This window comes from Plecotus auritus (genome assembly GCF_963455305.1).
Source record: "Plecotus auritus genome assembly, chromosome: 1".
Lineage (NCBI taxonomy): Eukaryota > Metazoa > Chordata > Mammalia > Chiroptera > Vespertilionidae > Plecotus > Plecotus auritus.
Genome location: NC_137770.1, coordinates 225,854,437 through 225,879,502, shown reverse-complemented (window position 1 = coordinate 225,879,502; position 25,066 = coordinate 225,854,437). Strand labels below are relative to the sequence as shown.

At 37.1% G+C, this 25,066-nt stretch overlaps 1 protein-coding gene across 6 annotated transcripts in view; it reads right to left on the bottom strand.

Annotated features, from left to right (window-relative positions):
• ARAP2 (ArfGAP with RhoGAP domain, ankyrin repeat and PH domain 2) overlaps window positions 1-25,066 on the bottom strand; it is a 173,699-nt gene that overhangs the window by 38,258 nt on the left and 110,375 nt on the right. For 5 of the 6 annotated variants that reach the window (XM_080650295.1, XM_080650300.1, XM_080650298.1 and 2 more), the window contains 7 exons: window positions 20,994-21,157; window positions 16,192-16,404; window positions 12,737-12,842; window positions 8,937-9,084; window positions 7,376-7,444; window positions 4,834-4,908; window positions 1,316-1,433 (listed from right to left, as the gene is read on the bottom strand). In XM_080650295.1, the coding sequence (XP_080506421.1) occupies window positions 1,316-1,433; window positions 4,834-4,908; window positions 7,376-7,444; window positions 8,937-9,084; window positions 12,737-12,842; window positions 16,192-16,404; window positions 20,994-21,157 (893 nt within the window). The remainder of the gene's footprint in view (window positions 1-1,315; window positions 1,434-4,833; window positions 4,909-7,375; window positions 7,445-8,936; window positions 9,085-12,736; window positions 12,843-16,191; window positions 16,405-20,993; window positions 21,158-25,066) is intronic. The other variant, XM_080650297.1, reaches the window with a different exon arrangement.

Below are 25,066 nucleotides of genomic sequence, written 5' to 3'. Positions count from 1 at the left end.
GTGTTGGCAGCCAGGGTAAGGAAGGCCCATTCTTGCACGAATCTTCATGCATTGGGCCTGTAGTTGCAAAATAACATTTTAATACAAATGAGATATTTTTGTTGTTAATCCTCATCTGAGGATATTTTTTCCAATGGTTTTTGGAGAGAATAGAAGGGAGGAAGGGAGTGGGGAGAGAGAGAGAGAGAAAGAGAGAAGAACACAGATGTGAGAGAGACACATCGATCTGTTGCCTCCTCCAACCAGGGCCAAGGAGAGAACTTGCAACCCAGGTACGTGCCCTTGACCAGGAATCAAACCCTCAACCAGGAATTGAACCCTCAATCTTTTGGTGCGTGGGTTGATACTCTTACCACTGAGAAATACCAGCCAGAGCTACAAATAAGATTTTTAAAGAACTGTGCATGATAAAAAAAAAAAAAAAAAAAAGGATGGCATAAAAACATCAAGAATGGAGTAATGAAAGAAACTATTTGATAATCTCATTTCATTCTAATTTGATTACAGCATTCCTCATAATACCCGATGGGGTATTTCAACATTGAATTGTCATTTTTAGCTTGAGCTTGCAGTGGCAAGATTTTACTGTTGGCAATTTGACAGCTATGCTTGAAAGGGTCCCAAGACCTTAGTAGGTATCAGCTAGACAGATGGTATCAGCTAGACAGTAGGTATCAGCTAGACAAAGACATTCTGCATCTTATTTTTTATTTTCCCAGAGGTCTTTGAAAGCAAATTGTGTCATTAGAACATTAGGCTTATTCAGCACTTTACTACTGGAGTAGTCGAGGAGTTTTAAAAGCTCTCCTCATACTTCCACATTTGAGATAAGAGATGATAAAACATCTATCCACTCCACTAAAGAGATATATGAAAAGAAAAATGTTGACAAAATTGGGTCCTGATAGGCTTAAAGCAAATCATTTTTAAAATCATAAATAATCTTTTAAATCAACATTCTTTTTGTTCAGTTAGTAGCATAGAGGAATAATGTAGATGGTGGTGGGGACATTTAGAATATTGTTACAAATGAAATTGTTTTTCCTTATAAGCAAAAGCCTTATTTCCTAACATACATGCCTAATGCTTTGACTATATTTTTAGAGTCAATAAAAAAATCAAATTATTTTGATGAGTAAAAGCAGAGGAGGGCAACCTCAAGTGACAATTACACATATCGGCACATGCACTGAAGTATATGGGGATTCATAATGTTAATCTTCAGAATCACATAAAACATTAGCAATGATGTCACAAAAATAGTATTTCTCCATCCTTAAAGAGTTTAAGAATAACTGGAATGAAAATCACTTACCTAGCTCTTCATTTTCAATGACTTCAAATGTGGCCCAGAGATCACCTGGTGTAGGAATAATATTTTTTAATGCTAACATATCATTAGTTAATTCTTCTGCTTCCATCACAGGAGATATCTGTAAAAGAGGCAAAACCCCTTTAGAATATATGTCAGACCCAGACACAGCCTGATGCTAGGATGCTAAGACTCGCCATGCACATCTTATGATACCCCAAGTTTCTTCTTTGCATGTTTAACTAGCTGCTCTAAGCACACAGAAAAGGTAGCCTATTCAGATCTTCTCATAAAATACATTTGAATGTGAGTGCAAAAAGTTATTGCAACTTTGGCCCGGCTGATTTGTCTCAGCGGTTGAGCATTGACCCATGAACCATGAGCATCGACCCATCAATTCCAGGTCAGGGCACAGGCCCTGGTTGCCGGCTTGATCCCCAGTAGGGGATGTGCAGAAGGCCGATCAATGATTCTCTCTCTCTCCGTTCTTCTCTCCAAAATAAAAAAGAAAACACATATTTTTAAAAAGTTATTACAACATAGACATAATCAGAAAGAATTTGTTTTGTTTTGTTTTTTTCTAACTGAGTGAGCGGTTACATTACTCAGGAGAGAAGACTATACCTAGTCACACATGCATGTCACAAGGCAGCAAATCCAATGGCCTCCCAGGAGTAAGACTTTTCACTCGTCAGCTCTATAATCAAGAGTTCACAGTGGCTTCGTTTATTATTCAGGCTGAAACCTAAATTATACACAGTCGACTGCAGTCTGCCATGCCAAAGAGCCCCAGGGTTGTAGTGGTCTGTGGTGTGCCCTGTCCCGCAAGTGACAGATGGTGGGATACCAAAGTGTGGAGCCAGGATTTCCGGGCACAGGGCAGGGTCTGCAGTGCCAGCCTGGGGCCAGCTCTACAAGACCCCCAAGCCTCAGGCAACTGCACAGCACACCGCCTTCTTCAGGAACTTTGGGGATTTCTGATTTGTTTCTTCCCGTTTTTGTTTTTGCTAATCTGAAATTCATACTGGCCAAAAGCAAGCCGGCTTTCTTCAATGAGAATTTAGTTCCAATGTTAAACAAATAAAAGATGTTTTAAGAGTTGGAATATTCTAACTGCTCATTTTCAGTAAAATATGTAACTATTTTAAAATTTCTTAGAAATGTACTCACTCCCATTTCTCCAGTTCATTATGGATTATAAGCATATTGCACATATATAAACAATATAAATATTTTTCATTACAGGCAACTTCTATGGTCTATCTTTTGGACTTCTTGGAATCCAGTACTTTCTTTGGAATACATTAATTATATATGAAGTCCACCCACTGTTTTCCACTTAGAAAAGCCCAATACAGTATAAACTTAAAGGCAAAAACCAAAAAAAAACAAACAAAAAAACAAAAAACAAAAAACAAAACAAAAAAAAAAACAACAGCATCTGGGGAAAGCAGAGAACTTTAAGCAGTAAAAACATTAGGTTAATCTCTTCAATGATGTTGTTCATCTGAATAGCTTTAAATTTTTTTTTCAGTATAGCCTTTTCTTAAAATAATAAATTACTGAGAAACCAAACTTGCCAAATCATCAACAAAACATGTGCCTCAACTCCACTCCTTGTCTCAGGGAAAACCCAAAGGCCCCTCATCAGAACACCTAGAACTCCAGGAAGGGCACATGGGAAATCGTTATCCTAAAGAACATACAGGAAGCATCCATCTTATATAAAAACTGCTGTTTGAAATTTTAACCCTGCTATTTGGCTTCTGTAAATGCTTGCTTGCTTAAATAATAAGGAAAATAAGACTACTCCCACTTCAGAGAGGCCATTAAACCTTCCCCGGACGAAGTTATCAGTGCTGGCACCAGGCCAGGCCTTTGGTTGAGGTCTCAAGGCCCCAGCACATAGGGGCTCTTTAAGAACTTGCAAAGGGGGCCAAAAACACCCCATATTTGGGAGACAAAGAAGGTAAAAACATATAAATACGGAAAGTTCCTCTATGTTGGGGCCCAAAATTTGAGAGACATTTTCCTCTGGGCCCGCTTATAATAATAATAATAATAAATGTAACTCCATCTCTCTAAGCGTTGCTTGGTTCTTCTCTTCGGTTTTCTGTAACATACAAGTCAGTGGAATGAACATCAGGCTTGGAATATGATGATCCAGGTTTGTATCCTGGAGTTAATGCTTATTAATTCCCAGTTTTTATTCTTATAAACTTGGGACATTACCTGCTTGGGAGGAGGTAATGGTCAGCTGAGATGAATGCAACTTAAAAGATTTTTGGCAAAGGCTTTAGCATTAAGCAAATGTTAATGTTTATTTTTGTATAGTTTTTTTGCAATGTTTTTAAAGACAATTTGCAAGGTGAAACTGGACAGTCCTTTGTCTAAATACTGTACTTAAAAATAACAAAAATTGTGCTCAGTTGTACTACCTTCCGTTATGGCTTCCATTAGCAAGGTAAGATTAAAGTGAGCTTACTAAAGAGTTCAGGTGTGGGTGGAATTAAGTCATGGGCTGTGAATACCAACTCTAACACTGGAATTGTGCTGATTAACCTGTAATGGTTCCTCAAGTTCCTGATTTTCACCACCTCGCAACAGCATAAGAAATATGACGTGACCAAAGACTCTGATCACAGATCAGCTCCATGATCAAAGGAAGGCTACCAGTGCTACATAGTCAGAACACGTAATTATTAAACATACAAACAAATACGATACATGTTTAACAAAACTAAAGTCCAGAAATATCTAATATTAAGTTAATCTTTAACTTTTAAAAAAAAGGTAAGAAGATAAAGCTGAATTTCTCCTGCTACATGGCGGAATGTCTATTCCTTAGACAGAGAATGTATTCCTACTGAGTAGGAATTTGAAATATCATGGTTATTCTTCCCAAGGCAGACCAAGTATTAGTTATGATAGCATAATAAGGATCTTCTTAATCCCTAAAAAAATGAATAACAGTCTTAGGAAACAACAGAGTTATCCAATACTCAAGAAAATTGGTAGACTAAAAGCCAAAGTATAGGGTGCAATGGCGGGAGAATAATAATAATAACAGTAATAGAAACACTGTGTATAAAGCAATTTGCTAAGTGTTCTACATGTATTAGTTTATTGAGTCCTCATATCAATGCTACAATGTAAATATGGTAATTTTTCCTCACTTTACAGGTGAGAAGATAGAGGCTCAAATAGAATAAATAACTTGCCTGATGTTAAGAACCTAAGAAGGAAAGGAGCAAAAACGTAAGCTAAGGTTGTTTGCTAGCACCTACAAAAAATCCCAACCTTAACTGAAAGCACATGAGATGTGCCCTTTCCAAATGACTAAAACATGGAATTCCCAGAGGAAACTGGTTTACAAAGTCCATCCTGTATCAGCCATGGTTTGAAATGGACCAGTAAAATGAGAAACATTATTAAGAAACAATGAAGAAGTCAGAACGTGTAAATTCATTCTAACACTGCAGTTTCCAACACTGCTCTTGAGCTCCATCCCTTGGACTCACCCGGATTATAATACTGCAGTCGGGCTCCTTCCTCTCCACGTACACTTCAGTTAGCAAATCTCCAGCCTGGGAAACCTGGAAAAGATGTGAAGAGAGCAAGTGTAAGTCTGTTGCCAGAACACACACCCGGCACTTATGACAAAGTCCCAGGCCTATTTCCAGATATTTAATAATAATACAAGAAGCCAATGTCCAGTAAGAGCATGATGATACCCATTCACCAGATATGGTGGATTAAGGACAAGGAATGTACAGAAATGTTACAATCAGCCACAAGTCACAGTGGGGCTTTTTCTCTCTTACTGAAGAGTTTTTAGTCCTCAAATACCCTTATATTCTTACAGAAATAATGAATCTGGCTAGAACAAAATTATGTTTGCTAAAAAAAAAACAGAAGTTGTTCAACAAAATAAGAACTTAAAATGAGCCATATATAATTCTGCTCTTAAGCTATAGTATGGGTCTAAAACTAACAATTAAAAGGGAAAATATGTCCTGCTAAATTTTCAGAGATAATATGTCCAAAAACTGAAATCTGAGAGTAAATTAGGTTAGAGTTGTATTAAAACTACAAAGAGAAAAAGCATATTTAGAAAGAAAAAATAGAAGTGAAGTAATAAGGTAGATAATAAAGATAAGTTTTTAATTCTCTGTAGCCAAGCATTAGTGGCATTTGGGGTCACTATTCTACCTGAGAAGACATTCTAAGTGAGGAAGATACAAGCCAGAATATAAAAAGCATGGATTGACAGTATAATGTGATAGTTAACAAAGAACCACACAAATCTCTGAAACATATTTTGAGTAGCTTTTTCCAGAAGTTCCCTTAAATGTGTGACCACTTGGACATAATATCCATCCTCCAATCTTTAATGGAGAAAGGATCATTCTGAAGTTAAATTTACCCCAGAGTAAAACCTGCTGAGTAAATTTGTGGGGAAAACATTAAACATGTACTTTCGAAAAGAGTTCCTAATTATTTTGACATTGTAGGTTTAGAAAAGCTGATTTCCCATTTTTATTTCTCACTTTTGATGCTGAACAAAAATCCTAGGTAAGAGAAAATACAGGTGACATTTTTACTTTTCATTGTGTTTGCATAAACAACTCTCCAGGAAGGATACATTTTTAAAAATTAAAAAAGCAAACACCACAAACTCATAGAGTGAAGCCAAAAACAAGCCTAGCTAAGAAAGTCGAGCAGGGACAAGACATAGAGACTGTCAGAAAAATACTCCAGAGGAGAGCTGGATGGAACAGAGAAAAACGCAAGCAAATAACAGTGTTTCCAAACACTCCTACTTTCCTCCCCCAATTATTCTATTTTATAGATAATTATTTTATTCTTCTGTCTTATATGGAAGTAGAAAAACATTCCAGACTCATTTCTTTATTGTATTATGAATATGGAAGATAAAAATGCACAGGGTTCCTTGTGCTTTATGTAAAACAGCATAGATAATGCTGTCAAAGAAGATCTCTTGGGCTCACACAATCCCTTAGTTCATGAATGAAACTCTTCTTCAACAAGCAAGAGCCCAAGAGAAGTAGCTAATAATGAGCCAGATTTTTAGTGTTACAGCTAACTCCCTTGCAGGCTGCATTAATTACTTTGGGTCAAAAGGGAGGAAACACTCCTTTAAGAAATCAGTTTCAGAGCGTTGGTACTCAGGGATCTAGGCACTAGAATGAAGGCCTTTCCTCATCTCCTTCATACAGAATGATAGCTCAGGTGGCCTCTCTCATTAGGTGGATTTAAGGTTTGACTAATAAGGCAGCATTTGCCTCGTTCTCTGAGCGCATCTAATAAACAGAATATATTTGACCCATTTCTATTATTTACACTGGTACCCTGAATCCTCTACAATTTCCAGTGAAGAGGATTAAAGATCAATGGTAAGCAAGGCCAATGAACAGTCTTCAAAGAAGGAGAGAGAGGCATCCTGAAAAAGTGTAGGGCAGCCTGAACACACAAAGCCCATATAACGGGAGTGAGGAAAACGAGAGGAGATCTAGAAAAGTCGACTTAAGACATGAATTAGCATATGTTACAGAGATCACATGGAAACATTCCCACTGATACAATCATCCAAGTGCAGGCAAAGCAAAAGCATATAAGAAGTAATTTATATGTTCAAAATCGGAATGGATGGAATCACTAGGGAGTCTGAATTTCCAATTTCCTGTAGTATTTTTGGCTTTAAACGCTTCCTGTGAAATCCACTGACATTTTCAATAGTGCTTTTATAAATGAAAACTGATTTTGTTAAAGGATATTCTGATAAGATTAACGCTGATTTTTTTTCCCTTTTATATTTTGAAAAATTTACATGAATGAACTTTGGCATTTTGCACCTATGCATCATGCTGCTGAATTACGTAACTATTTTTATGTTGGGTCTTCTTGCCCATTAATTTTACTTTGCTTCAAATAGAAACTTGAAAATAAACACAACAAATGTATCTACTTACAATGGAAGTTTTTGGGATTTTTTTTGAAAAATTCTTTTTATTCTCTGGAGATCTAACTATTACTACTCACTTGAGTGTCTTTCCACTTGGTAATAAAGCTATTTTCTATGTCCATTTGTTTGACTTGGTCTTCTTTAACCTGTTTAAAATATAATTTGGGACAGTCTAATAAAACACATGGAGTGATGGTACTCATCCTCACATAAGCTTCTTCAGGAATTTAAAGACCAACAAGTGAAAATAAATGAGAATGGCCATCTCAATCCGTGCAGGCCCGCACAGCAAGGGCAGACTTAAAGCCAACCAGACAGGGCTCCATCAAGGTCAGAACATTTTACGGTGATACTACTTCAGGTTACAGAGCCCATCAATGGAAGCCCCTTTGCTGAGGAAGTTTAATAAGCAAAGGGGCAGACGACTGGTTTGTGGAGTCAATGTAGGTTGAGAGACAAGACTCATTTCTCAAACTATTTATTAAGAGCTTTTGAAATTTCCACCATTTAAAGTTGGATTTAACAAAACCATGAAGATAGCCATTTATTTTTTTAATCAATGAAACAGTACACACATAAAAAATAAAGAAAGCATGCAAAAGCCACACACTTTTTCCTAATTCTTTCATTTCTCAGTATCAGAATTATTGCACAGAGGTTGCTGTTGATCAAAAACAGTGAACACATATAGAAAGAAATAAAAAGAAGATCCAAGAACAAAGAGAATCCGACAGCTCTGGTGTCCATTCCTATATAAATTAAGATACAAATGGTTATTTTCCTTCATTAAAACACAGTTTCCTTCCCTTTGCTAAGGAATCTTGTGATCAGTTATTATAAGAATGTAAGAACTTTACAAGTCGTAACCTATTAGATTAACCCGTTTCATTTCATTGGTGTATCTATAGCCCTGGAAAACAAGGCATCTTATAAAGCACCATTTAATGGAATGCTCAAAAAGGTTAAATGAAAAAACTGAGTTGCCAGAAATAATAATGGCACTAGATCCCGGTATATCCTACAGTTCCAAAACCTGGGTTTGCTTCCTCTATTTGTATGTCTTTGATCTAAGAAACCTTCCCCATACTAACAGTTTTCTAATGAAACATGAAAATATTAACTTCATAAAATAGCAAATTGAAAAGTCAAATTATTAGAACAGAGATGACTTAGTAAAACCCACAGAGCAATATTTCAGAATTTCCATTTTTTCCAATTCAGTGCACAGTGAAAAGAAAACATGGAAACACTTTCAACTGCAGAATGGAACAGCCTGGCGCTTATTACTGCATTTGTACATTCATAATTTCACACCTGCAAGTATACATACTTAGTGCACACACACATACTGAGTAGGAAAAAAAACACACATAAAAACACTGTAAATAGAAATATTCTGTCCAACAGACACCAGATGGTAAAACAGCTTTAAAAGTTTAAATCAATGTTTAAGTCAATGACTATACTTTAAAAAGCTAGTTGTATCTAAAAAAATTAAAGATCAAAGATAACTAATACTTTGTCTTTATTTTTAAATATTCATAAAGATCTGAATAAAAACATCCTAAAATAAGTATTTTTGCTTGCAAGCAGTAACAAGGAAACTATTTTAATGAGAACAAGATATAAAATATTTACCTCAAATATTTCAACGTAATTATTAATTAAGTCCTCGATTACATTCACTTCCTCACTAGTTTGTCCCCTCGTTTGAAACAAACAGGATGAAAAGACTAAGGCCAAATTATGGGCGTTCATGTGATTGATTTCTGAGCATTTCTGAACCCTGTTGAAGAAAAGCATAGCTCATTATGACACACTTCTATTTTAAAATTTCACAGAACTATAAGTCATAATACTCATTTATCATTTTTAACAGATATTGAAGGTCTCAGATATAAAAGGCACAGTGGTGATATAAAGAGAAAACAAAAACAAAAACAGTTCTTTCTTCTAAGTAGCTAAGAACATAAGAAAAAACTACTGTTCAAGAATATCACTACAAGTTAAAAAGTAGTACTTGAGTATTGATTTAGAGCAGGGGTCCTCAAACTTTTTAAACAGGGTGCCAGTTCACTGTCCCTCAGACAGCTGGAGGGCCGGACTATAGTTTTAAAAAAAAACTATGAACAAATTCCTATGCGCACTGCAGGCCCGGGACGAGTCGGCTGCTAAGCAGGACAGGTAGTGGCACCCGGCGGGCTGGATAAATGTCCTCAGCGGGCCGCATGTGGCCCGCGGGCCGTAGTTTGAGGATGCCTGATTTAGAGTATCCAAATAACTCCAGATAGTGGGACAACCTATGGCTAAGGCATCAAGGTATGCTTGCAGAATAGTGTGAAAAGACCCGTGGGCCTGAAGCACAAATGAAAGAGGGAAAAGGGGGTGGCAGGTAAGAAGGAAACAAGGCAAGAAAGGTGAATCAGGAGGCATAGAGTAGAGAGTTCCAAATTCAGTGTTCAGGGCTGGGCCGAATGTCCCAGAAAGTGTATTATTAAGTGAGAAATATACCTGGCAGCTATGTCTATATGGTTATTCAAAATAGGATATTAGCTCTCAAAAAACAAATACCTAATTTAAAAATACAACTACACTTTTCTTGACTATAACCAAGAATGTCTTCTAAGGAACAGAATTGAATAGGAGTCAAATCTCTCAATCAGTAGACCATACTTGAGTCCTATAAAGATTATTTAAAGTAGTCACAAATGTAAGTTCAAAAAGATGAAGAAAAAATATATATAGTTATCAGCATAATAAAAGAACATTTGCACTGATAAAAGTGCATGAGATGAGAACACAAAGTCGTGCACAGGAAAGTATCTACTAATGCTCTCTATTTGACACTGGCTGTACATATAGCAGCTGCTTAATAGCCTAATGACATTTGCAAACTTTAAGGACACATACTAAACAAGGGAGACCAACTCCATCAAAAGAATAAGCAAGGCTAAGGAAGGTACACCTGCCTGTAAGAACAGAGATTCTAGCAGGTACAAGAAGTGAGTAAACATGACAACAATACATATGAAAATGTAAGAAACAAAAAAATGCCAAATTGCATAGCAGAGATGAAGCAAGTGCCTCCCTCCTACAGGATTTACAAGATGCACAAAGAATTACAAGTTGATAGAGAAGAATATAGTAACTGTGGACACCCCTCTCACAACTACTTCTGTACTCTTACCACACTATGGTGTGAACATCTGGAAAGTTTATCTGCATGTCTGCCTCTGTTCCTAGAATCCAGGCATCTCATAGTCGGAGACTGCTGCTTGAACCACACTACAGTGCACAATCAATATCTTGTGAATGGATTTAAGGAGATGTTAGTCATGGGGAAGTGATCTTTTTTCTAGGGCAAAGATGGAATTAAGTGCTAAATCAACCTGACCCTATCCGAACTGACCTCAAACTTCTGACGACACTAACAGACATAACCACCTTTCTCGAGATTTCCCTCCGCAAAAGCATTCTCCTTTGGTACTCTTCATCTCTCTCTACTTTCTGAAGCTGCCTTCATTCTGGCAAGAGTGTGTACAATATAGTATTTTCCTTTATGTCCCAGCTCCCACAGGTTAGCATCCCCCAGTGTTTCCTATTCTATTTGCTCAGTGTCTTCTCACTCAGGCCTTCTCATCAGAAGCCCAAGGAAACTGTTTCCTAATTAGTTTCTCTGCCTCTACTCTAACCTCTTCCCAACCCATCCCATTACAGGGGTTATTATCCTAAAGCGGATTTAATCAGTCACTCCTGATCACTTAAAGGAATAAAATCCAACATGTTTTCCATGATGGATAGAGCCTTTCACAACCTCCTGCCCGACAACTACAAACCATCTTGTCTCCCAGCACACCTATTTCCTAGAAAACACCCTTTGCTCATGTCTTAGTATTTCATGCCCAGTTCGTATCTCTTTAAATCAGAAGCATATCTGGACCTCAACACACAATGAATGCCTCAACCCCTCCTCTGTAAGCCCATGCCTCATGTAAATTCTCTGTATTAAAATCTGTCCTGATGTTGCTGTGCTTCCTTAGGAAATATAAAATACCCTGCAGCACCCCGCGAGTTCACTGTGAAGTCCCAGGGCTCCTTGGTGCTCAGTTTGGGAATAGCAGACTTAGGATTTTATTTGTCATTTATATATTACTAGAGGCCAGATGCACGAAATTCGTGCAAGCGGCTCGGCCCCTGCCGCCGCCGCCGCCACACACTGCTTCTGCCTCAGCCCTGCCACCGTGTCTTCATTCAGAAAGTCATCCAGAAGGATGTCCAGTCTAATTAGCATATTACCCTTTTATTGTTATAGATTATCAAATATTTCTGTTCACATGGACTCTGAATAGGCATTGACTTGTACACAATAGAAGGTAAAATATATGTTAGTTGAAGAAAGGAGAGCAAGAAGAAAGATGGGAAGGAATTCATTATCTCAAATTCAAATCTGAATTAAGAATGATAAATATAATGATATGTAACTCATTAATAAACTGTAGGAGCCTGATCACTATTAAAATTTTTGAAGAAAAAATAATCTGCCCCAATGTCTCACAGGCACAAAGATAGGACTACAAGGACTATATTTATATGGCACAGTAAGAAAATTAGTTTTACAGTAATAGAGTTTATGTGCATGAGAAGCGGTAGCTGGAAAAAGTGAAGAGACAAAAAATTGTGGAGGATTTCTGAATACAGACTCCAAACAAAGTACTTTGAGCAGAATTCAGCTTCACAGAAATTTATTCAAGGGGGTGTTGCATCCATGCAGGAATATATTCCTTAAGCAATATTTATACTTAGTGAGGTTTTTGTAATTAATTTTCGCTGATAGCAAAACAAACCTTTGGTTTTAACCTGGAAGGTTATTTTCAAACATCCTCTTCCTTCAGGTATCATTTCTCAAGCTACCATTATACCCTCCTCCTACCCTCCCAAATGCAGAGGACTACATGCCTTGACATGGAAAATGAGTTTGGCTCTTACAGTGCCCTCATCTGATCCACAGTCTGACACCAACATATTAGAGGCAGGTTAGATGCCAACTGATGGTGAAGAAATAAGAGTTTAGGAAGAGTCCACCATGAGAGGAGGACTCACACAGAGTCCTGCTAAAGAAGTCTGGCCCCTGGACTTCCTTCTCTTCTCCGACTTCCCTCTTAAATGAGTTTCCAAATTCTCGCACTTGAGGATGCTATACATGATCTCTTTTAACTTATTTTAAAAAACTCTCTAGTGCTATTTATTTGAAATGCACCTTAATTACAGAGACACTAAAGTGATATTTAGTGGGAATTTCACTTTGAAACCATTCTTAAGATATAGTGAACGATTTGCAGTCACATGTAGAAAGTTAACCACAGTACTTTAAATTCAGAAATAATGACTTATCAAGTGCCATGTTCAAAATAAATTAGAAAATTCATGAGTCCACCCACCTGTAAAGGTGTTCAATTATAGCTGCCAATGTTGCTCGGTTGACCCCTGAAAGAGTACTTATAAATGCTCCATATTTTTTAATTCTTTCCTTGTCATCTTGGGTATCTAGAGGTTAAAAAAAAATCTTTAGGCCTAAAATACTAATCTGTGTTACAAATTTGCCTTTTAACAGTATTATAAAACAATATTACAATTGTATTTCACTAAGTGATATAAGCACGTTTCAATAAAAATATGTAAACTTCTATAATTCTGGAAAGGGACTTACATAAACATTCCATGGCTATATGCTATACTTCTTATACTTTGTTAATTAAAAATATAGTACTTTCAAAACCCAGGGCTGTATTTTATCTTCTACTGTTTGGACTACTGAACTTCACCTAATAGAAATATAGTCAATAACTCAGAGTGGAGTGAAAATTGAAGAGATAAGCAAAACGTATTTTAACTCTGTGACGGGCCAGTGTTGCTCAGTGGTTGAGCGTCAACCCATGGACCAGGAGGTCATGGTTCGAATCCCTGTTAGGGCACCTGCCTGGATTGAAGGCTCAATCCCTAGTAGGGGGGGTGTAGGAGGCAGCCAGTCAATGATTCTCTCCCTTCCTCTCTGATATCAATAAAAATATATATTTTTTAAAAAGTTTAACTCTGGCTATGGAAAGATTTCACTATTTGTATGTTAGAATGACATTTCTGTTCTGTTTTTCTCTTGTGAAATCATAAAAATCTTCCCCAAACTAAAATCATCCAAGAACTATGAACTGTGAATTACCCAGCAGCCCCAGTACCTTCAATTTGTTGGAAAAGGAAAGCAGACAATAGACTAGATAACTATGATATTAACTTAGAGCAGGATGGACCCTGTGCCTAAAGCATGGACAGACTTGGCTAATCATGGAAAAGAGGGCAGGAACAAATTTCTCTCTGTTCTCCCAACTCCAGGAAGTCAAATACTTGGAAAAATTAGACACAGGAACCCCCAAAGTTCTCGTCTGAAGAAGGTATGTAGTGGTGGTTTGGTCTAACCTACTAGCTCACAGGGGAAATAAAAGACCTTTCTCCAAATAAATAACTTATGCTGACTTCGTAACTCAAGGGGATTGCACTTGCATACTCCCTCTCAATTCCCAGCTACCTTTAGAAACAAGACTTCTTCATTTTCCGTTTAGCCCTGCCTATTCTATTCACAGAGAGTCAGCAGCACATTAATGAATCTTTCAAAGTACATGGTCATCTGTAAAGGGCATTGGGATCCTTGGGGAGGTAAGAAACTCTGTGACATGTTTTTGAAATGCACTCCTATTCAAAACTGCACCTGAGAGCTCCTTTGTACCGAGTTAGCCTGCAGAGATCTATGCAAGTAAACACCGTCTTACCTGCGCTGGTAGGTGAATGCCTCTCTAAAAACAAGCGGGGCAAACGCCCGAATTACATTCAGAGATTATAATAGATTAAGATTTAACTATCATCCCTAATATAATCAAACATTTTACCCTCATGTCATCCAGTTTTTAACTGCAGGAGTAAGTGTATTATTCAGTACAAAGTAATTAATATTACTACACTTATAATAAGAAGTCAGGCAAGTATAGTAAATTTTCATAAATCTTATAAAAATAAAATAAACGGCATTTTCAAAATAAAGCTTAAAAAGTAGAATGCAAAGCTTAAGATAGATTCAGGTCACAGAGAACATATAATGAACTACCCAACTAGCCACAGATATCAGACAATTTAATAGCGTTCTTAGAAGAATAGATCGTAGGTCATATAAACAGGTGCGACGTCACTGTAAGGCATTCTTGGCCTTGGCTGCACGGGACCCAAGAGAGCTCTCCTAGGAGGTCACCCAGAGAGTCTGGTTGAGCCTGGTCAGATCCAGCACAGGGCCCTTCTGAAAGGTCAGGGTGAGAGCTATATTGGATTTAAACGAAAAGGACTTTAAGGCTATCTGACTCAGTAGTCAAAGCCTTCTCCAAGTCAATTCTCAAATAATTCACATCCAAGTGAAAGGTGAATGCTTTCTCCTCTGACACACGCTGTCATTTCCTACCTCCCTCCTCCTGACAGACTGACATCAAAGACATCTTTGTCAGGGAATCTGAAACTTCAGCAAAAACATATTTGTCACAGATTTTTTATCACTAATTTTATAATAAAGACACACTGTAAGTATTTATAAGACAGATACTATAAATAATTTCATGGTTATAAGTTAGAATAAAATCTTTTTAAAACAAAACTGAGGATGGCATGTTAACAGGGCTTACAGAGATGCATCATCTAATTCCGTATTTTATATCCCAGAGAATTATACAATCAACTCTTCTTGTGATTCGAGTTAAAAACCTATTGATTTGAGAAATACTAGAAAGCAAATAAAAGACTTCTGAATTATGTAAAATTTGGAAAGCTTTATTTTAATAATACTACTCTTCCTGCTGGCACTAGTAAGGGTCATTCTTAGGATAATTTTTCAAATTGTGAATGTTTTGTAAGATTATTTCAAAATTAATCCCTTCAAATATCACATTTATGTTTTAGAATAAACAAATATTTTCAAAGAAAAAATACCCGTTCCTTAATAAAGGAATATATTATCAAATTTTAAAACAGATTAATGTGTAAGAAATAAATATATTAGTAAATTATGGTATAATTCAATTATAAATTTTAAAAATTGAAAAAATATTGAAAATCATTTTGAAAGCATTGTAAATATATGGAAAATGCTTGTGATTTGTTAATAAAATGAAGATTTATATATAGGTTATAGGTGTGGGGCAAAAACTATAAAATAAAATGTAAAAATAGTTCTAGTAGAAAGATAGGATTAAAGACACTGTATTTGAAAGTATTGTTATAATGTTCCTATAAAAGGAGTTGTTTTGAATTACTAGATATAAATACAGAAATCATTTTGGCCAAATTAGTCATTTAATGAACTACTTTTCTAGAGTAATTTCTTACATAGGTTCTCTTACACTGTAGCAAAGTTTTTTAATTTCATTAAACAGAATCTAGAGAAAATAATGGAGTAAAAAATTGTCATTATGTACTCCAAAGAGGAAGAATAAATGACAGAGAAAAGCCAAAAGAGCCATATAGGAAAACCTTAGAAAACCAACCTTGTATTGAAACTTTCTTTTTAACCTTAATGAGAAATGAACAGCATACATGAACTTGCTTATAACACTTCACAACTTCAAGCAGAGTAAGAACTAAGAAACCCACACAAAACTAAGTATATAAAACTTTATTTAGCAATTATTACTATAAATTTCTTTTTAGGTAAATATAAACAACTGCTGATATTTACACAATTTTTCTTCTGAGACATATGTACATTTTTGCCTTCAATTAAAACTTCAGATCATCAAAGAAGAGTTTAAAAACCTAGCTAGCCAATTAAAAGACAAGCCTTTATGATTATAGACATTATGTGTATTACCTAAAGCAGAGATCCAATATGGATAGAGCTCCTTAGTGAGAAGCGCATCGTCGATGTCAGACAGAAACCTTTTCAGCACGCCCGTCACGTCTTCAAGCTGATGCTTTCCAGCCCTCAATTTAAAGCTTCTTGCATCTTTTTTGAAACTCTCCAGGAGTTCACTTACATGCAAAGGATCGCCATTGTTTTGATAGATATATTTGCACCCTAAACCTTTGTTTAAAAGGAAAAAAGATTATATGAAAAAAAGTCTAAAATCAAAATCCACCTTGATACCTTAAAAATTTGAACACATTTTTGTGCTGGGATGATGAGCAAGAAGAAATGGTTACCTGAGTTAATATAAACATGTCTGAGGGGGAAAGGCTTGTCCCCCCAATTTTAGTATTTACAGGGTAAGCCTGATGAAATATTCCATCCTTGGCCTTTAATAAGACTCTGGTCAGCCCTTTCCCCAGCTGTTCATAGTATCTTTTTAAATTGTTCTTTTACATCCAGTGCTCTATCTTCGCTTAGTCCCTGGGATACAAACTTGCCTCCAATTTCACTGACAAAAGTGCGGCTCCCTAGTATAAATTTCCTCAATCCTCTGCCCTCATATTTGCATATTAATGTCTGCCTGTTCCCACCTTCACCTTCTTCTAGATAAAGAGTTTGGTCTTCTTTTTTACAAAGTCATTGATTCATCAAAGGCCCAATTCCCACTCTGTCAGGACAATCTTCCTCAAGAATATCAATGACAAACCTATTTTCTAGATGCTATTTGGTTTTTATCTAATGAGAATCCCCTGCAGTGTTTGACGCTCCAAATGAATGGCATTAAAATTATGTTAATCTCATGGCCTTCATGGCATAATGATACCATATTCCCCAACTCTTCCTCTATGGCAGTGGTTCTCAACCTTTCTAATGCCGCGACCCTTTAATACAGTTCCTCATGTTGGGGTGACCCCCAACCATAAAATTATTTTCGTTGCTACTTCATAACTGTAATTTTGCTACTGTTATGAATCGTAATGTAAATATCTGTGTTTTCCGACGGTCTTAGGCGACCCTGCTAGTGGTTCTCAACCTATGGGTCATGACGATGTACATTACGATTATTACATTACGATTATTACATTACGATTATTGACATTACGATTCATTAACAGTAGCAAAATTACAGTTATGAAGTAGCAACGAAAATGATTTTGTGGTTGGGGGTCCCCACAACATGAGGCACGTAGTAAAGGGTCGCGGCGTTAGGAAGGCTGAGAACCACTGCTCCATGGCTACTCTTCCACCCTTCCATTTACTTCTGCTCTAGTACTTACTGGTAATTCCCGGAAGCCAGACTCAATGCTCTTCACTCCCCACTCCCCACAAAATTATCTGGGTAAACCCACCTAGCCTCATTACTTTAACCGCTTACATATACTTTTTCACCCAGGTTTTAATTTCTAAGATTCCAAACACACACAGATATATTTTAAGAAACATGTACCATATACTTGCAACACACACACACACACACACACACACACACAACACACACATACCATACTTACACATATGGACCAATCAAAATAAAGAAATTAATTTCCCTGCCCCATTCACGACCTCACCTCCCAACCTCTACCTGTTCTTTATTTGTTCCTCTATCTTGATATATGGCATCGCCTTCTCCCCAATACTTTCCAACGCAGAACCTTTCTTTCTCAATTCCAGATTTAAAAAACCAAAAACAAACGAACAACTATGTCACATAGGTTTTTCATTATGACCCCCCTTCTTTCCATCCTCCAGGCTGCTATTCTGTGCTTTCCGTTCCTTACTAGGTTTTTACAACTCCCTGCCCACATCCTTGTGCAGCCCCAGTCTGTCTCGACAATGCCAGTGTGATCGAAGATGTAGGTCCACCAGTGTCACCACATGACTAAAAACCTGCATAATGCCCTCCCAAGGCCTACGAGGCAAATGTGAGGGTTTAATTACAATATGTAAGTCCCTACGTGAATTTTCCTTACCCTCCCGCCTCTTTTATCTTTCCCTCTTCTCACACCAAATTCTGGGCACAGTTAATGACACAAAGTTCCCTGAACGGACAATGCCCCTCATGACTCCACACATGGGCACACCGTTTCCTCCTCTACCTTCTAATAAGCTCCTATTTTCTCTTAAGACTCAGGGTAGGCACCGCCTCACCCAAGCAGCCCTCCATGACCACCCCTACTCTGGGTGCGATTTACTCACTCCTGTACCAACCCCAGACCCGCTCTGCCACAGGGGTTTGTACACTTGAGATATAACTGCCCACTTGTTTGTCTTTGATCCACAAATCTGTAACGTCCTACAAGGCAGAGTCCTGGTTATTCTCTGTAGATAGTAGTTACATAGTGCCTAGAAGAACTCAGCAGATATTCAATGAGTGACCCCTTAATGCAAGAATAAGCAAAAATTCTACAAAAAACAATAATGACTAAGTTTCTAAGATACTATAATCCTAGTTAAGTGAATTTCTAATAGCTGGTAATCAAATAATAAGTTAACTGAATGTGAATTACATAAATTAATTTCCCCCAAGCACTAAGTATTGCAACTCATTTTAAAAAATTAAAATTCTAAAAGTTATACTGTGAACTCTGTCAAGTTCAAATCTTGACACAATGAAAACACACACACACACACACACACACACACACACACACACACACACAAAGTGGCCTTTAAATTTTAACCCAAAAGTCAGAAAGTTCAAAATAAGTGTGACTTAAAAGGCTCTGGGCTGACCACCTACATCCTAAAATCACTAGACGTTTTCTAATAAGATTGGGTTTTTCCCCATGTTTTGCTCATTAAAAACATTAAAAAAATCGTCTTTTACTGGCTCTATTACTTTAATATGCAAGTTAATGTACCTTGTGTTAGAGTTACAAAGTAGACATAATGTATGAAATTTAGTTGAAAACAATCTAGTGCTTAATGATTTTAAACTCAAACAAACATCACAAAGTAGCTTCTGATTTCCCTAGAGAAACATGAAATTGTATACACTGGAGGTAGTCGAGTTAGAGTTATTTTAATCATTTGTCAGCTTACGAGAGACTCTATGCCATTATGAAACTAACACGATGTAAAAATTCCCAGTGAGGTTATGCTCATGCCAAAACATAATGTGTGCATTTCATTCATACCTGCAAAATGCAAGCGCACTAATACTGAGTAACGAATAAAATGAAGATGATGACCGCCTTTCTCCCCCATTTCCAACTAAACAGATGATTATAGCTGATAAGATACATACACATGTTATCATCATGGGAAGAAACCTCACAATAATGCCCACGTAATGTGATTAAATACATAGTCACAGTAGACGTATAATTTAAACACAACAAATCTGAATATTAATGACAACTCTTCTTGGATTACATATGAAATAAGTAAAAACACGTTAAGATAGTGTTCTTCTTAGAAGAAAGTAGATTAATATAGACATATTATAAATTTTCAGAAATTCTTTTCTTTTTATTTCTGGTATTTTGGTACATATCAATCAATTTATTGTCAGTTCTCATGCAGAAACACGTGATTCGTGGATTTGTCTTTCACTTCCTACTCCTATGTTGCATTTCCAGGACCAAGGTCAGCGGCTGGCACACAACAGACACCCAATAAGGAAGTAAGGAGCCAGTAACACAGCGTTTCACTGCAGCTCTCTCCCTGAGATACTCTCTTTCAAATTAAAAACTCCCAAGCACATTTCTAATTTTAGGAGAACAAAAAAATTTACTACACCTTCCAAAATACCAGATCAATCATTTTACCCTTTTCTACCTTTATAATGTAACTCAATGGCATTTATCTGCAAATTAAAAGTAGAAACATTTTTTATACTAAAAATGTAGTTAAGACTTTTCTATCTTCTAGAGCAGGGGTGGGCAAACTTTTTGACTCAAGGGCCACAATGGTTTCTTAAACTGGACCGGAGGGCCGGAACAAAAGCATGGATGGAGTGTTTGTGTGAACTAATATAAATTCAAAGTAAAGGAGCGGAGGGGAGAGCAAGAGAACCGGATAGAACAGCCGGATCCGGCCCGCGGACCGTAGTTTGCCCACGGCTGTTCTAGAGTATTAAGGAAATCTGTAACAGAAAAAAGGAATTTGAAGAATACATAGGAATTTGAAACTGAACATGAAGAATAAAGGCATACTTTCACTCCTCAGGCATATCTAAAATACTACTGCAGCACATCAGAATAAAACTGGACCATGTAGGTATCGAGCTGTTTGTTTATTTTTACCTGTACACTATTCAAAGGAAATGTTATAATTAAGTCAAAACTGTTAACAAATCAATATCCAGGTGACCGAGCATACGGTAACTAAAATAAACACATACACACTGGTATGCATGCTAAAAAAATTCTTTCCCATGCTGTCCCATCATTTACCACTTCTAAAAGCATGCTGTGGCAGCACACTGCATTCCCCTAGGTTTCACTGTGGGCTTGTAAAATCTGAAAAATAGTCTTTAATCTATTTTTAATATACATTTCACAACATATATTCTTTCAATATGTTATTTAAATGTTTATGCATGTAAAGGAAGCAGAAAATAGTTAAAGTACGTTATACCATTTAAATGAGTTTTACTGGGCAAAGGAATGGCATTTAACTGAACAGTGACTACATTTATATTTTCACTGATATACTTAACAAATATAAAAGGCTCTCATTCAGTCCAATGGGTACCATTTAAAAACTGTAAGAGTGATACCATGAGTTTGGGGGTTGAATAAAAACTCCGCGATACGTACCATACTGCGTAACAAATGCTATACAGCTGTTCACGATGATGGGAACGTCGTTTTGGCTGAGCTGCTGATCCTGCAAAGCATTTCCATCTGTACCTGCTGCTTTCTCAATTGCAGCATGCCAGACTGTGAAATCCAACTTGGTGTGCCCGTGGATGTACAATGTTCTGTGAAGTTTAAAGAGCATTCCACATTATAGTTTTGCTTAAAAAAACTCTTACTTCTAGACAGATGATCCTTAAATCCATATACAGGTGATCTTATCTCACCCATGAGAAGAAATACCCTCCATCTTTCACCCCAAATGCCTCTTTTTCCTGCACAGAGGGGAGGCAGTTCTCTGAATTGGTGGTCTCACCTTTCATTCCCCAGCCCCTCTTATTCTCTTTCTGAGTAAATGAACTGGAACTGTTCTCGTAAGCATCACCAGTGACTTCTATTGGATATATGTGGCTGTATTTTCCAAGATTTTAGAACTGTTTATGATTTCATTTCTTTAAAAAAAAAAAGAGAGGGGAAAAAATTCTACCTAATTTGGCATTGTAGCACAATTCTTTCTGGCTATTCCTATCTTTCTGGTCAGTTTCTTTTTTCCAAGCCCACCTACACCTTCTGAGAATGAAGCTGTAACCTTGGTGAACTCACATGAACTCCCAGGCCTCTCCTGGGACAGTGGTGTCAATCCCGGTATGTAAACTGGTTAACTCCCAAATCCCTATCTCCAGGCTATAATTTTGTCTTACAAACCAGATCTATATGTAATCAGAAAGTAAAAGCTTAAAACAGCCTGGCTGGTGTGGCTCAGTGGTTGAGCGTTGACCTATGAACCAGGAGGTCAGGATTTGATTCCCAGTGAGGGCACATGCCGGTGTTGTGGGCTTGATCCCCCAGTATGGGGCATGCAGGAGGCAGACAATCCATGATTCACTCTCATCATTGATGTTTCTATCTCTCTCTCCCTCTCCCTCTGAAATCAATATATATATATATATATATATTTAGAAGCTTAAAACAGCTGAGTGGGGAATCCAATCACTTCTAGAACTCAAATTTTAGCTCTGCACTTACTTCTTTTGTGACCCGGGAGAAGTTATCAACCTTCTTTGGGCCTCAGGTTCCTCACTGGCCCAATGAAGGGAATAGTACCTGCCTCAGCGCTGGATAAATGTATATGAAAAACTAAGTAGTAAACCGTAATACTAAGTGATATCAATTTTTGGACACTTTCACCAAAATGTGCCACAAGCATCTCAAACCATCCTACTTCCTCACAACAAACTAGTGCTACAATTCTCCATTTATCCCACCAGAAACTTAGGATTAACGGTAGATTTAGTCCCCGCCCCCACCTCGTCACTGCCACATGCATTCAGTCACAAAATGCTGTTGGTTCTGGTTCTCTGACACACTCGCTTTGCCCCCTTTGTTCCAAGAGGGCCTTATTTCAGGTCTTATTACTCCTGAGCTGATACACCCCTCTGCATGGAACTCCTTTCCCAGTGCTCCACCTCCCTAGCCCCTGCTCCTTGGGACTGCCAGAAGGATCTTTCTAAAATGCCAAGCTAATGATGTCACTTCTTGGTCATTGTTCGTCTATAACCCTGGAGTTTTCAAGATTAAAAGGCCTTCGTGGTCTGGCCCATAATTCCCCTTCAACTTTGCCATTGCCCTACACTCAAGACACACTAAACAATCACACTGCCTTATCTTGATAATAAATATTTCCTGCTCTCTGGCCACTCCAAGTCTTCCCCAAGGTTTACTCCAGGTGATCCTCCTTGACACTCTACCCTGATATCCCTCCGACGCTTAGTGGTAACAGGTGTCCCTCTTAATCCTGAGCAGCCCCCCTGCCCTGCAGTATACCTCCAGCTCCGTGTCTGAGAATATTTTAGTTGCTAGATCCAAACATCACCCAGGCGACCAAGGAAAGAATTTCTGTATCTGTTGTCATTAGCAGAGTGTCTGACATTTAGTAGGTACATAATAGTTTTAAAGTCCTAACACTAGATATAAAAATTAATTTAAGTGTATTCACTGATGTACCACTTAAGTATATTTACACGAAAGTATAATGATTTAATCTCCATTTCAAACTAAGAGAGGGCTACTTTGGATTCAAACAAAGAGAAAGGCATGACCTGCACAAACTCTGGGTTGCTGTGGTTTGTTGTTGTTGTTCTTTTTCTGGGGGAAGGTAATCTTTTACTTCCCTGATAATAGATGGGCCCTAATTTAATTTAAAGCGAAAATAAAAGGCCTTTTTTCCTTTCGTTTCTTTTCTTGAAATGCTCCTCTAAGACTGGCACCTCACCACGCTTACATCCACATCTTCTGAACTCGCAGTAACTACAGGTACTTCAGTCATGTCTGCATCTTCATCTCTTGCTTTCTTTCTATATTGTTTTTATTTTTCCACATCACTATAGCAGCCGTGACCTCCAGGTTTTGTAATTTTCTTTTTGAAGAATTCTGCCACTCTAAGATTCCTGACATGCTTTTGCCTTTTCGTTTACCTTACATTATCTTTAGCTTGAAAGCATTCTATTGCTTGGTATATTTATCTAAATGAAATTGTATCACTCAGCTAATCTTCCTGAGAAATATCAAGCCCCTACACTGTTAGACCTAACTAAAATAACATCTTGCTAAATTCAGGAGTTTAGGTAAAGAGAAAATTGTGCCTTTATTTTTTGAGTTTTAATCTCATGATTAAGCTCTAAGTTTACCATAAAATATTTAAAACTGTTTGCTTTTAAACAAAGTACTTTAATGGGTGCGTATTTCAGCAAGCAGTGAAACAAATCCAAAATGCAATGGCCCTCCTACAATACCACTGTAATTCTGCCATCAACTGTGAATGTTCCAAACGTCAAACTTCCTCTGTAGTAAGAAGAAATCCCATGATGACAGGTTTAGCTGTCTCCTTGTGAACTAGTGAGGGTTAGAACAAATGACAACTCCTGAGTCAACCTGTCAAGGACTGAATCCTTAAATATATCATCTAGTGCAGCGGATGCTTGACATTTAACTGCATCAATCCAACAACTTTCCTCTCTGATGCTTATCTAAACTCTGTGCACACTGAACAAAACATCAAAGGTATTTTCAGCACAAATGCTGGTGGAGTTTGTGATTCCAAGTGTTACCAAACAACCACGCTACCTTTCTGGATGAGAATTCCAAAGAAACATTCATTTATATCCCTAACATCTGAAAATGCGAACATCTGAAGAACTCTAAGTACAGAGAGAATTATTCTAATTGTCCATTTCCCAAGCATAAATGTTAAAGGGTACTTCAAAGTCATATAGAGAAACATCCCTATATCCTATAACAAATCAAATCAGTTCAGTAAGACCCAGAAACCAAGTGCCAGGATGAATAAAACTATTTTCTCAAAACTGCAATATAATAACCACAAAGTGCAGGCTATCATATTTGAGCCTCGTCTACTGACAAGAACCAGAAGTGTCTTCACAAATAACAGAATCAATAAATTTGTATAAAAAATTCTAAAAAGTGAATAACAGACTGCACAAACGTGACTGAACAGATAATATCCTAAGCATTTAAACAAAAATAAAAACACCAAATCTTCTAGTGTAACAGCATTTATTTGGTCTACAAACACTTTCTTTTTCTTTCATTTCTTAAAGATATTTTTGCTGATTGGAGTATTTTAGATTAAGAGCTGCTGGTTTTGTGTTTTGTTTTTTTTCTTTCCTTTATTTATTTAATTTTTTTTGCCAGCAATTTAAAAAATTTCATTACCTTCTGGTTTACAGTTTCTAACAAGACATTCTCATCTTTTGCCCTATGTTTAATGTGTATTTTCCTCTGGGACTTTTTTTCCTCACACTGGTTTTCTGGAATTTGATTACCATGTGTCTTGATGTGGTCTGCTTTATCATGCTTGAGATATGATTTTAGTACATGTGGGTTTAGAGTTTTCATCAAATTCAGAAAATGTTTGGTCACACTTCTTCAAAGATTTTTTTAGCCATCTTTCTCTTGTCTCATTTTTGTATTCTAATTATACTGAGACTGCTTGTTATTGTCCCACAGGTCACTGA